Consider the following 14,585-nt stretch of genomic DNA (forward strand, 5'->3'; position numbering starts at 1 on the left):
TTCAACCTTAGAAAGTGGCTAGAGGATCTCCGAGTTGGAGTCAGTGGCAGTGGGCTTTCTTTAGTTTTGTTAAGCAAGGGGCAAATGAGCTGAGTAAGCACTTCTGATGGAATAGAGAACCCCACAACCATCAGAGGGACCTTGCCATCTAAGAAGCCACTGCCAAAGCCGTTCTGTTCCAATCAGATTGTAGTAACTTGTTTTGAGATGCAATATAATCCAGACGAAGTGGATGAAAGGAAAGAGCCAAAGGTTCCCTTCATTAAAATTCTAACTGGAAAATTAAGAAATGTGTTTACTAAGAAGTGACGGGACAAATGCTGCTTTGTGGCTGAGAAAATCTTTCCCAATAGTGCTCTTTTTTTTTCTTTCCTAATAGTGTTCTTTAAACGGGAATGTTAATTAGTAGTCTAGCACTTACTTGCTTTAATAAAGACTTTAGAGGCGATGTTTATTTGTTGGGTTGGTGTGTTGGGTTTTTTTTTTTTTTATCTTGCACAGTAGTGAGAGAAACCTATCAACTACTCTGCAAATTAAAATATTATATTTTTCACACATGATATGCTCACTTAAATAATGCACAGATATATAATGCATAGCATGTGTGGTATTAAGGGTTTATTGTTCAGAATAGCCTCCCTGGCCATTGACTTTGACTTGGCCATGTGGATGAGGGGGACTATGTGAACAGGATGTGTTAGCCATCCGCAGGGGCATTGGCTAGTCTCACCATTAAATTGAGTGGATCCAGCAGCAGAATTGGAGAATCTCACCCACAGCAAAGGAAAAGCAAGAGAATGCAGCACAGGCTTCAGGGCCTACCAGAGCAGCAGCCATCGCAAACAACAGCAGAAAACCAGAGACCTGACGTAAGACAGAGCTGACCTTGGGAGTGTTATACCACAGAGCCAGAGCTAAGAGCCTTTTGCACAACTGGGGAATAAGAACCTAATTGGTAGGACTAAGAGCCTAAAGTCATGAGGCTGAAGGCTGAGTTACCAGTGAGCACATTTTGGAAACTGTCCTGACTGATTGACTGATTGATTGATTGATTGTTTTCTGCTGCTGACCTTTTGACTTTGTTAACATGGTTCTCTGTCTGATCTGTGAGCTACTAAAACAGATTTAGGACCCAGAAAAACAGTAATATTAGTTTTCAGATGAATAGGGTCAGGAGCATGGGGAAATATGTCTGTTGTTGATGTTATTGATGGGGACAGGCCTCTTTTGTGGAGTTAGTAAAGGTCAGATAAAGACTGTCCCCATTTGGCCCTTGCTCCTTTTAGAGTGTACTTATGAAAATAGCATGGGGACAGAGGATGCAGGGGGGAAAAAACTCACAACATGTATAACATGTATATTGTTTGCATGAAAAGACATTACTTATATTAGTAATTTAATAAAGCCTTTAGAGGTGGTATTTGTTGATTTTTTAAAAAATCTTATATAGTAGTTAAGTGGGAGAAATCAACTACTCTGAAAATAAGAAATTTTTTCCAATAAAAGTAAGAAAAGAAAAATATCACAAATACAGAAAGATAGTTTCCTAGTTCATATTACTTAAAGCTCCAAGTGGTGAGGGCTATTACTGGGGTGATGCTGGTGAAAGTTTGCTAGTTTTGGAGTTGAGAGGCAATAGCTTTATCACAAGCACATTTCTTAAGGTTGTTACTGTTATTGTTAGTTGCAGTTCAGTCAACTTTTGAGCCATAGCAACCTTATAGGATGGACATTCAGTTTTCTAGGTGTCCAGATCTTTGTCCCTCAGAGCCACTGATTGGTTCAAATCACCAATCTTTTTTTTTTTTTTACAGCCAAGTGTTTACCTGTTTGTTAGACCTGCAGTTCTCTTTAAAACCTTCCTGTTTTTGCTGGGTACCATCAGGTTGGAATTGACCCATAGCTGACCATTTAGCAGGTTTTCAGAGGCAGTTAGTCACATGGGAGGAGATTGCCCACATTTCTCCCACAGAGCGACTGAGAGATTTGAATCACTTGCCTTTAGATTGGCAGCACAGCTCCTTAGCACTAGGCCACTAGGAACTCTCTTGTTGTCATTGTTGACCATCAAGTGACCCACTAGGAAAGGGCATGGGGTTTATAAGCCAGAAGTCAGGGAGAATGAATGAAGTGCTTCGTGACATGCATTGGCACAATAGTCACTACAGTGGACTCCAGAATAGTAACAGGGTAACAATAGTGCATTACCAGGCAGTGTTTCTGTTACACATAAGGTCCAATGAGTCTGAGCCAATTCAGTGGTAACTAGCAACAACGAGGGAGGAAAAACATAGTTAAAAGTCTTTCTTAACTTGTGCCCACCTCACCCCACTCCATAGTAACACCTTAAGGTCGCTTCTATACACCAGTTTGTATATATCAGCAGGTGCAAGTATTCATTTGCTATCTGACACTTTTTTTACATTTTCTACTAGTTTATTTACAAAATTCGAATGCATTGTTTTCAAGAACAAATTATTTCCATTTCCCTCATCCCTCCCCACCCAACAAATTGTACAACGCCATGATTAATCCCCCCTCCCTCTACACATCCTTGTCCCTCTGCTTCCACCCTCTCCCATCCCTCTTGGATCCTTGCACTCATTCTACAATAATGGTTTTATACAATGTTTATCCTTCTGGGACTCAGTTAGTTCACTCAGCATAATGCTCTCCAGGCCCTCCCAAGTTAGGTAATAATTTACAAAATCATTGCTCATGAGTGCTGCATAGTATTCCATTGTGTGAATGTACCATAATTTATCAATCCATTCATTTGTGGTTGGACATTTGGACTGTTTCCATTTTTTACACAAATACTAACCCTTCAAAAATATTGCCCATTACTATGCTCCCCCATAGAAAGTGTGCTGGCAACTCAAAAGCTTGAGGTTTGAATCTACCAACAGCTACTCAGGAGAAAGATGGGGAATCTTGTTTTGTGCAGTTTTCTATCCCTGAAAAACCCACTAGAGGGTCAGCTGTGAGTCAGTTCCAACTTGACTGTACATAACTATGTTTTTATTTCAGTTATGCATTGCTCTGTAGCTCACCTTTTGCCATATCTTCACAGAGTATCTCATGGCTTCCTTAGCTTTGCTTTGTGTGAGTACACCCCTTTTGCTAACATCTCTCTATTATAAGGTCCCTGGGTGGGACAGTTTGAGCTCAACTATTAACTGACAGCTGCAGAGCCATTGAAGAAAAGACTGGTCATCTACTTCTTTGAAGATCCCTTATGGAGCCATTCTATTCTGTAGCACACGAGTTGGAATTAACGCCTTAGCAACAGGTTTGGGGTAAAGGTTTTGTTGTTGTAGTGGTTGGTTTGGTGTTGGTTATTGATGGACACATGGGTTGTGTGCAGTCATCCACTGTTACAAACTGTAAACAACCTGTTAGGGGTCTCATTTGCATTCATGAACATATCTATAGAACAGATACCTAGGAATAGAATTTGGTATGCTGAGCAAATTATCCTGAAAAGCTGAACCCTATGAAGATAAGTGTGGCACCAGGATTGAAGGAAGAGTAACCAATGACCTGTGTTATACAGATGACAAAACCTTGCTTGCTGAAAATGAGGAGGACTTGAAGCATTTGTTGCAGAAGATCAAGGAATGCAGCCTTTGGTATGGATTGCATCTCAATGTCAAGAAGATAAAGATTCATACCATTGGACCGATAGGCAACATCATGATAGATGGAGAGGGGATTGAAACTTTCAATACCTTCATTTTGCTTGGATTCATGATTAGCATCCTTGGTACCAGCAGTCAGGAAATAAGGAGATGCATTGCACTGGGAAAATCTGCAGTTAGCGACCTCTCCAAATTATTGAGGAGTAGTAATGTCAGTTTGAGGACTAAGGTATGTTTGAGTTAGAGCATAGTGTTTCTGATCACTTGCTATGCATCTGAGAGCTGGACAATGAATAAAGATGACTAGGAAAGAATTGATGCCTTAGAGCTGTGGTGTTGGAGAAGAGCACTGAGCATCCCACAGACTGCTGAGACAACAAATAGATATATCTTGGAGAGGGTGCAGCTGGAGTGCTCTTTGGAGACAAGAATGATGAGTCTTCACTTCACATACTTTGGGCATGTTGCTAGGAAGGGCTATTCCTCACTGTGGAACACGATGCTGGGAAGGGTGGAGGGTTGGTGAAGGAGAAGAAGACCCTCAACCATGTGAACTGACATCGTGATTTCTGCAATGGACTCTTGTGTGTCCTGAAGTGTGAAGATGGCACAGGATAGAACAGGGTGCAGATCTTTTGTTTATAATGTTGCTAAGAGTCGTGCTCAACTTGATGTCACCTAACAACAACAACAACGCTTTTGTATGGGAGAAGGATGGGCAGTCTCCTCCCATGTGATTAAGTGCCTCTGAAACCCACTGGAGGTTCAGCTATGGGTTGGTTACGACTCTACGGTACACAACAACAATGCATTTGTAAAAAATTCTTGTGGCCTTATGACAAGGAACTGTGTGCGCTGTAACCCCAAAGTCCCAGATACACCAGCTGCTCTGCATGAGAAATATGAGCAATCTTCTCCCTTGTGATTAAACTGCCCCTGAAAATCCACTGGAGAGTCAACTGTGGGTTAGTTCTGACTCGACAGCACACAACAATAACAAATGCATTTGTAACTTTATTAGACATTTCTAGTTTCTGCCTTCTTCACTTAAATTATCGCTGCCCCCAGCAGTGCATGAGGGTGCCTGTTTTCCTGGCCTCATCAAAAGAATGTATTTCTAGATTTTGGAGTTTTGCCAGTCTGATAAGTCCAAAAATTTATCTTGGTATAACTTTAATCAGAACCTCTTTTTATGAGGTTGATCCATAGCTTAAAAGAAAAACATTCCTGTCTTATCAGCGTTCCTGCTCAGTGCTTTACCTTCCTTGTGCATTTGACCATGAGCTCTGTGGACACGGAGAATCCTGCTTGACTAAGGGGCAGAGAAAGGGCAGAACCTTCAACTCATTCTTCCTTCATCTTCTTGTTGTTGTTATATACTATCACGTTGGCATGGACCCACAGCTGACCCTTCAGCAGCGGCAGTAAATCTCTCAGGAGGAAACTGCCTATCCTTCTCCCAAGGAGCAGCTGGTAGACTTGAACCGCCAGCCTTCTTCAGATCGGCAGCGCAGCTCCTTACCACTAGGCCAGCAGAGCTCCTTTCTGCCCCTTATCCCTGGGAAATGCACCAGCTACATCCCAGCTGAACTATTTCAGTGATTTATACCCTCTGGTTTCAAAGCCAGAAATCTTTTTGTCTTTTTGGAAGTGTACTCACCTCTATTTTCTTTTTTGTTTCCTTTTTTAAAAAAAAATAATTTTAATGAAAGTTTACAGAGACTTAGGTTTCCAGTCATTCATTGTTGCACTTTTCTCCCTGCCCACCCCATCCCCCCAATTCACTCTTCTCCTTGTAAAGAAAGAAAAACTCTTTCATTATTATGCAATCCCCCCCCTCCCCACACACACACACACACACACAAGACCACTCCACTGTGCAGCCTTCACTCCGGACTTCTGTAATGACAAGAATACCCATTCATATATCCCTTTTAAACAGTCCTCTCCCTCATCTGTTTCAATGCAATATACATCATTCCTCCCCTCCTTCTCTGTCTTCCCTCAACCCTGATGTCAGTCCCATTTTACAACAGTGGCCCTATGCAATATTTGTCCTTTTGTGACTGAGATAGTATTTACAGGAGAAGAAAACTATGCATCTTTCACCCACAGAATAACTAGGGATTTGAACTACTGACCTTTCAGTTAGCAGGATAACATATTGTGCAGCATACCACTAGAATACCTTCAAGGGGAAAGAAAATGAAGAAGTGACTATAAGAAAGACAAATGGAGGCAGCGGTGAAGTCAGTATACCTGCTAAAGGCAGACCACCGACTTGACCAATAAAAAGTGAGAAGCAGGTTTCAAGACTGCCTGCATCTCTTCAGGGTCCTGTCAAAGCCTGGCTTTTTGGGGGACTGCAGTGAATCTTAAGGAGCCCTGGCGGAGCAGTAGTTAAAGCACTCGGGAACTAACTTAAAGGCCAGTGTTTCAAACCAACCAGCCATTCCTCACAAGGAAGGTAGGAAAAGGGCATTGATCAATAATAATCAATTATATAAAACACAATGTAGACATAAAATTACATAAAACACAGTGTGAGAGAGTGAAACAAAATGTATGTGAATGATTGTTCAAGACCAATTTAAAAAGAAGAAAAACCAAAGATGTGACATTCTGCTTCTGTCAAGATTAAGCCCTGTGGGGCCATCCTTTGGGGTCACTGTAAGTCAGAATCGATTCTGTGGCAATAGGTTTGGCTTGATTTTATAGTAAGTCATAAATTGTACATTGAGAGAAGTCATTCCTCCTTTCTTTCCCATCATGCTCCACATGACTTATGACTAGAGCAGCAGAGGCAGGAATGAGGATGAGGGGAAAGTGGGCCAGCTGATGAGAAAGGAGAACCAAGGAGGAGTTTGGGAGTGGAAAGAATCACACACTCAGAAAGTGCAGAGGTTGAAAGGCAGCTGCCTCCACATCCAGCCACAGAGTGCAGGTTACACAGTACAGACAACCATAGCCTTGAGGGCCGTTTATCAAACGTAGGAGTTATTAACAACTAATCACCCTAATGCTACTGAATTCAGACAGCGCCATGCAGCCTTCTTTCTCTAAGCCCTTGGCCCTTGGTTGGATTCCTTTCTGGCATCTTGACTTCTTTTTCTGGCCAAGTCATTCTAGGAGTTGATCTCTGTAAGGAAGTACAGATTGCTGTGGGTTTACATAGGAGTCTAAGTGGCGCGACCACTTAGTGATCAACTTTTTAAAAATTATTATTATAATTAATTTCCGTGAACATTTACAGAGATTTTGGCTTTCCATTCATTCATTGTTGCACTTTTCTCCCCACCTTCCCCCCCTCACCCCCAGTTCACTCTTCTCTTTGAAAAGTAAAAGAGAAAGTCCTTCATTGGTATACTATCCCCCCACTTTTAACCTCAGGGCTGAAAGTGTGAGCTTGTCCAGTGGTTTCATGGGAGAAAAGCCTGGTAAACTGCTTCAGGAGGATGACAGCCATGAAATCCTGTGGAGCAGTTCTACTCCATAGGCACAGAAGGTCGCCATAAATCAGGATCCCCTCAAAGGCAGCAGCTCTGGTTTTGTATTGGACTTGGGTCCTGATTGCCACATTATAAGTAAACATTCAGGTTCCGAGCAGAAGGACCCATAATTCCAAGGATGTTTAGGGAAACTGAAGACCATCATGTCTGTAGTGTATGACAACTTACTATACTTTGTATGTAAAATTGCTGTTAAAAAAAAATAATTGGCCATACCATGATTTTAGTTCTGGTACATAAAATTTGCTTCTAGTAGAGAGTTTGAGAAATAGTGCTAGTAAATGTTTTGGTTGAAAATTTACCAATAAACTGTGTCATATTGTCTGTCACTGAAAACCCATTGCCGTTGTGACCCATAGTGGCCCTACAGGACAGAGAACTACCCCATAGAGTTTCCAAGACAATCATTTTTATAGAAACAGAAAGACACATCTTTCTCCTGTTGAGAAGCTGGTGAGTTTGAACCAGTAACCTTCTCAACCTCTTTGTAGCAGCTGAATGTTTAGCCCCTGCATGACAGGTTTCTTTATGTTATCTGCATACACAGAAAAACACCGCCATTGCTGGTATCAAAACAGCTTGTTTGCTTCCTTTGACGCAGATAACGCTGTCCTCTGTAAACAAAGCAGACCAGCCCCTTTACTTACCAGCACTCTGTTTTGTCTCTCCAGGCCTCCTATAAACCACTGCTGAAGCAAGTCGTGGAGGAAATCTTTAATCCTGAGAGACCAGATCCTGCGGATATTGAGCACATGTCTTCGGGTCTCACTGATCTCCTTAAGACTGGAATTAGCATGTTCATGAAGGTAAAGTAACCTGCGGAGCTCATCCAGAGCTGAGCGTGAAAATGCTGATACTCCAGTAGCCCAGCAAGTGCAGGACAGAGAATGTCCAGTGTTTTGATGCTTATAGAGTCAAGGCTGCACAGGATAGAACAGGGTTCAGATCTTTTTTTGTTCATTGAGTCCTTATGAGTCTGTACTTGACTCAACAGCACCTAACAGCAACAAAATCAGGTCTAATCTTTCTTTCACTTTTGGTTATAAATAGTCTTTGTCAGCTTCCTGTCCATTTGTTCATTCATTCTTTCACTAGACTTCCACAGCGTCTTCTAATCTTAACTGCTATGTTCTTTTTTTATTAGTATATACAGTATAACATTGAGAACACAGCCTTCAGGATAGCACTAATGAAAACGTCTCTCTTCTTGTCCCATCTTTTCATTTAACATGGGCCCATATATGATTCATCCATGTTAGAGGCACCCTCCACTCTCGGTGGCTTAGCGGTAAGGAACTGCACTGCCAGTGCAAAGGTATACGGTTCAAATCCACAAGCTGCTCCATGAGAGAAATTTGGGCATTCTCCTCTTATGGAATTTAATGCCTCTGAAAACCCATTAGAGACTAAGCTATGGATCAGTTCTGACTCAGCAGTGCTCAACAACAACATTATGGAACATAATCAGTAAATGTAGAGTTGTATAATTAGCATCTTCCCAAGATCCAGTAGAAAATGAGTTTTATCTGGGCCCAGCTGGCCTTCTCCAAGGGCTAGAATTTCCTTGCTAATATCAAGCATGTGTCCAAATTACTAAACAGTCTTTGAAGCATGGATGAAAGGAGGGAAATATACACAAATGTGTCCTATTTTTAACCCACTGTACAGTTTCTAAATTTAAAAGGCTCAAACAAGATGACTCACTCATCTCTGCCAAGACATTTGGAAGTCAGCTACCTGGCCAACTGACTGAAAGAGATGCCTGTCTGTGCCCATTCCAAAGAGAGTTGATCTGGCAGAATGCTGAAAACATCAAATCATATAAATTACTATCATATGAAGACAATTTAAATGTGGTTGCAGCAGTACATTGACAAGGAGCTGCCAGAAATTCAAGCTGGATTCAGAACAGGATATGACATGAGGGATATCATTGCTGAGGTCAGATGCATCTTGGCTAAACTCAGAAAATACCAGAAAGATGTTTAATTGTGTTTTGTTGACATTGAAAAGTCATTAGGCCACATTGTTGTTGCTGTTGATTGTCTTTGAGTTGAGCGTGACTCATAGCGACCCTATGAACACAAGGCCTGAAGCCCCTCTACAACGATTGACATTTACCAAAGTTCATAGAGCTTCTGGAGGCATGTTCTTTAGGAAATGGATTAGGCCATGTAGATCACAATAAATTATGGATAAAATTGTGAAGATGGGAATTCCAGAATGCTCAATTGTGCCATGTGGAAACTGTACACAGATCGAGTGGCCCTTGTCTGAACAGAACAAGGGGATACTGCATGGTTTAAAATAGGAAAACTGAGCATCAAAATTGTATATAGTCACTATGCTTATTCACTCTGCATACTGAGCAAATAATCCAAGAAGCTGGATTATATGAAGAGCATGACGTGGTGGGAGAAAGACTCTACCAACTTGCAATTTACAGGTGACACAAGCTTACTGAAAGTAAAGATTTGAAACCCTTACTGATGAAGATTGAATGTCACAGCCTTTGGAATGGGATTATACCTGAACATAAAGCAAATAAAAATCCTCCCTTGTTTTTACTACATCCTTGGAACTCATGTGGAATCGTCCAATACAGACGAGTACATGAGCATGAGTGAGCTGGTGCTTACTTTGCTTATTGCGTCATCCTCCCCTGGTAAAGGTTGGAAGGGTGGCTGGTCATTCACACAGCAGAAAGTCAAGTCATTGCTTCCGCTTCTCAAGTCTACTACACTTAAGCCAACACTCTATTTCAGCAATTTCACATGGAATGGAATGCAGCGGCCTGATCATGAACTCCAGTGACCCTCAAAGTAGTCCCTGACCCTCTTTTCCAGCAGTGCTGAGCAAGGCCAACTGGTCATTGTTTCGTCCTTCTGTAACCCCAAGAGCAGGCTCCACTTGTTCCCATCTCCCCTCATCCCAGGCATCATTGTGCCTGGATGGGGACTGAAACACACCTTGGTTACAGAGAATCTCACACTCTTCTCTCCTTTCACACCCACAGAATAGAAATCTGTGTCTTCCAACTTCTTTGTCTCTCTGGAGAACAGAACAGGAGCAAGCAGGCTTGTTCTGTAGCGTGAGAAATGCGAGGAGGTAAAAGGGAAAATGTCCTCACAGAGTGGCTAGCCAGGGAGCTGAGGTTTGTTAGTCTCTTTCTTACTGTCTTCTAAGGGACCTTGTGAGCTTTGTAAAGTTATTCTTTTGAATCTCTCTGACAGTAATTCATAGAAGTTAGAAAATCTTGATTACAGAAGGGTATTTTGAGAACTATTTCCCAAGGAAATAATCCTCCCCAAAAGAAAAAAAATCTATGACAACATTTTTAAAATCTGAAATATAACCCCATGTCAAACAATTAAGGAATAGCTCAACTTATCATTTTATGTTGGCACTGACTGAATACCATGCATTTATTTAAAATGATCATCACTATAAGAAAATTACTATATTAATCAGCCTTCAAGGCAAAAGAACAGTCATTACCCAAGGACGAAGTTTAGAAGGAAGGCAGGAAGGGTTAGGAAAGAATGGAAAGGGGGAACACAGGGAGGAAGTGGGGAAAGTGCTGTTACATTGTAGAGCTTGTAATCAATGACTTGAAACAAAATGTGTATGAATTATTGAGTGGAAAACTTGCCTCTTATGTAAACCTTCATTTTAATACAAAATGTTCTTATATAGGGATCTCTGGCGGCCTAGTGGTGCTCTAGAGACTGTGCTGCTAGCCCAAAGGCCACATTTTCATGACAGTTTGAGTCCCCAATGGCTGTGCAGTAAAAAGATGCACAGTTTCCTCCTGTGTGATTTACAGCCTTGGAAACCCAATGGGTGGTCAGCTCTGAGCCAGTTCCTGTTTGACAGCAATAAATATTTGGTTTGTTTCTGTTTAGCATTTTTAGGGTTTAGGCCAAGAAGCAGGGAAATATTGTCTTGTTCAAAATCAGGAAGGGAGTGTGTCAAGGATGCATCCTGTCTCCATACCTTTTCAATCTATATGCAGAACAGATCATTCGAGAGGCCGGGCTTTATGACAAGGAATGTGGCATCAGGATTGGAGGGAGACTCATCAAGAACCTATGTTATGCACATGACACAATCTTGCTTGCTGAAACTGAGGAGGACCTGAAGCACTTGCTGTCGAATGTCAAGGACTGTAGTCCTCAATAGGGATTGAAACTCAACATCAAGAAGACAAAGATTCTCATCATAGCCAATGTCAGATGGATCTTGGCTGAAACCAGAGAGTATCAGAGGAATGTCTATTTGTGATCCATGGACTATGCAGAGGCATTTGACTGTGTGGATCACAGCAAATTGTGGCTAACCTTGAGAAGGATGGGAATCCCAGAACACCTGATTGTGCCCGTGCCAAACCTGTAGTCGGGAAGCAGTAGTCTGAACAGATTAAGGCAACAATGCATGATTCAAAATCAAGAAAACACTGCTTCAGGAATGCAAAGCAGATTATTCAGGAAGCTAAATTTTATGAGGAGGAATGTTGTATTAAGATTAGAGGAAGATTCATCTACAAACTGAGCTATGCAGACAACACAACTTTGCAAGCTGAAACTGAGGAGAATCTGAAGTGCTTGCTGCAGAATGTCAAGAATTGTAGTCTTTAGTATGGATTGAAACTCAACATCAAGAAGACAAAGATTCTCACCACTGGGCCAATTGGCAGCACCATGATAGATGGAGAAGAGATTGAGGTTATTAACAGTTACAGCTTGCTTGGCTCCACAATCAACATTCTTAACACCAGCAGTCAGGAAATCAAGAGACAAATTGTATTAGAAAAATCTGCTGTCAGGGAACTTTCCAGAATACTTAGAAGCAATGATGTCAGTCTAGAGACTAAGGTGTGCCTGATCCAAGCCTTGGTCTTCCCAGTTACATGCTATGCATCAGAGAACTGGATAATGACTAAGCATGTCAGAAGGAGAATTGATGCCTTTGAGGTGTGGTGCTAGAGAAAAGTCTGGAACATACCATGCACTGCCAAGAAAACAAATAGGTCTGTCCTGGAGAGAGTGAAAGCAAGTTTCTCCTTGGAGGCTAGGATTTTGAAGCTCCATCTTATATACTTTGGCCATGTGACCAGAAAAAATTGATCCTTGGAGAAGAACATTATGCTCGGGAGGGTGGAGAGACAGCATAGGCGAGGAAGACCCTGGATGAGATGACTGATACAGTAATGAGGACAATGGGGGAATATGTGTCAGAATCAGTGAGACTGGCTCAGGACAGAGAAGGCTTCAGAGCTATTGTACATGGGGTCGCAATGAGTAAGTAGCAAGTAACAGTCTGGATTTATAAAGTATAGATGACAATCCTTTTGGACAATCCCTTCCTCATACCATCCATTGCATGCTTCATTTTGCGGTCCTAATTGATTTCTAAAAAGTAGTAGAGACATCTAGTTCAGAGCACACATGGAGTTGGGTTGTCCAGATTAGAACCTGAGTTCCATGATTTAGGAGCTCTGTAACCTTGGGCATATCACTCATCTCTCTGTGCCTCAGTTCCTCATCAATAAAATGGGGATAATTTCAGGATTGTAGTCTTTAATATGGATTGAAGCGAAACATAAAAACAAAGATTTTCACTACTGGAACAATTGTCAAGCACCATGATAAATGGAGAAAAGGTTAAGGTTATTAACAATTACAGTTTGCTCAGTTCCACAATCAACACTCTTGGTACCATCAGTCAGGAAATTAAAAGGCAAGTTGCATTAGTGAAAACTGCTGTCATAGACCTTTCCGGAGTGTTAAAGAGCAACAGTGTCAGTCTGGAGACTAAGGTGCACCTGATGGTCTTTGAAGTTATTTGCTATGCATCAGAGACCTGTACAATGACAAAGGGTAACAGAAAAAAAAATTATGCCATTGAGTTGTGGTGCTAGAAAAGAGTATTGAACATGCTATGAACTGCCAAGAGAACAAACAGGTTTGTTCTGAAGAGGGTGAAACTAAGTTGCTCCTTGGAAGCAAGGATTTTGAAATTCCCTCTCACATACTTTGGCCATGTGGCCAGGAGTGATTAATCCATCGAGAAGGACATCATGGTTGGAAGGTGGAGGGGCAGTATAGAAGAGGGAGATCCTGGATGAGATGGATTGACACAGTAACTGGGGTAATGGTGGTAGGTGTATTGGACAAGGAGATTGGCTCATGATAGAGAAGGATTTAGAGCTATTGTGCATAGAGTCCCTATGAGTTGCAGGCGACTCAATGGTACATAACGATAACAACAACTTCATATAGCTATTATGAGGGTTAAATGAGTTCATTCACATAAAGCACTTGGAGGTAAAGCATGTGAAGGGCCTCACCTGCACTGAGTACTCTGTTCCATTTGCTAATGTGTTTTCAGGAATTTGTGACAACAAGAACATAACCCTTGAAAAAAGGGCCACATTGATTATCTTTACATTTTTACACAGGGCTATGCTCAGGGTTTGGTGCACACAGTCTAATTTTTAAATGAATTTCTTAATAAACAAGAGGGATTAGTACCTGTCTCCCAACCAAGGAAGGTGTTAGCATTTCCTGTTTAACTCTTGATTTGCTCTTACCAGAGATATGTGGATATTGACTGCCCTACTGTTGAGCCTGAGTGAATCCATGTTTGTAGTCTGTGATACATTGCCAAGATTCACATTTTCTTCCCCACTAGGAGCTCAGCCTATTGACCTCCTCAGTATGTTGTTGTTATGTGCCGTTGAGTCACCTGAGACCCAGAATGACCCTATATACAGCAGCTCTGAAGCCTTCCCTGTCCTAAGCCGTCTCACTAATTATGACACACCAAGCCCCATTGCCCCAGTCACTGTATCAATCCATCTCATCCAGGGTCTTCCTCTCCTACACTGTCATTCTACCCTTCCAAACACGATGTCCTTCTCCAAGGTCTCTCCTGGCCACGTACCCAAAGTATGTGAGGCAGAGCTTCAACCTTAGCCTTCAAGGAGAAATTTGGTTTCACTCTGTCCAAGAAAGACCTGTTTTCTTGGTAATCCTTGGTATGTTCAAGACTCTCCTCCAGCATCGCAACTCAAAGGCATCAAATCTTCCGTCATCCAGGGTCACTGTCCAGCTCTCTGATGCACAGCAAGTTAATAGGGAGGACCATGGCCTGGATCAGGTGCACCTTAGTCTCTAGATTGACATCATTGCTTTCCAGGACACTGAAGAGGTCCCTGAAAGCAGATTTTCCCAGTGCAATACATCTTTTTATTTCCTGACTGCTGGTGTTAAGAGTGTTGATCGTAGAGCCAAGCAAGCCAAAATCATTAACAACCGATCTATCATGATGCTGCCAATTAGCCCAGTGGTGAGAATCATTTTCTTCTTGATGTTGAGCTTCAGTCCATATTGAATACTACAGTCCTTGACCTTCTGCAGCAAGTGCCTCAGGT

General features: G+C 41.8%; 1 protein-coding gene across 1 annotated transcript in view; it reads left to right on the forward strand.

Annotated features, from left to right (window-relative positions):
- LOC102856227 (sec1 family domain-containing protein 2-like) overlaps positions 1 to 14,585 on the forward strand; it is a gene marked incomplete at its 5' end in the record, with an annotated part of 374,536 nt that overhangs the window by 313,107 nt on the left and 46,844 nt on the right. The window contains one exon of the mRNA XM_006894175.1: positions 7,822 to 7,956. Within this exon, the coding sequence (XP_006894237.1) occupies positions 7,822 to 7,956 (135 nt within the window). The remainder of the gene's footprint in view (positions 1 to 7,821; positions 7,957 to 14,585) is intronic.

This window comes from Elephantulus edwardii, unplaced genomic scaffold (assembly GCF_000299155.1).
Source record: "Elephantulus edwardii isolate Elephantulus edwardi_28Jun2011 unplaced genomic scaffold, EleEdw1.0 scaffold00137, whole genome shotgun sequence".
Classification (NCBI taxonomy): domain Eukaryota; kingdom Metazoa; phylum Chordata; class Mammalia; order Macroscelidea; family Macroscelididae; genus Elephantulus; species Elephantulus edwardii.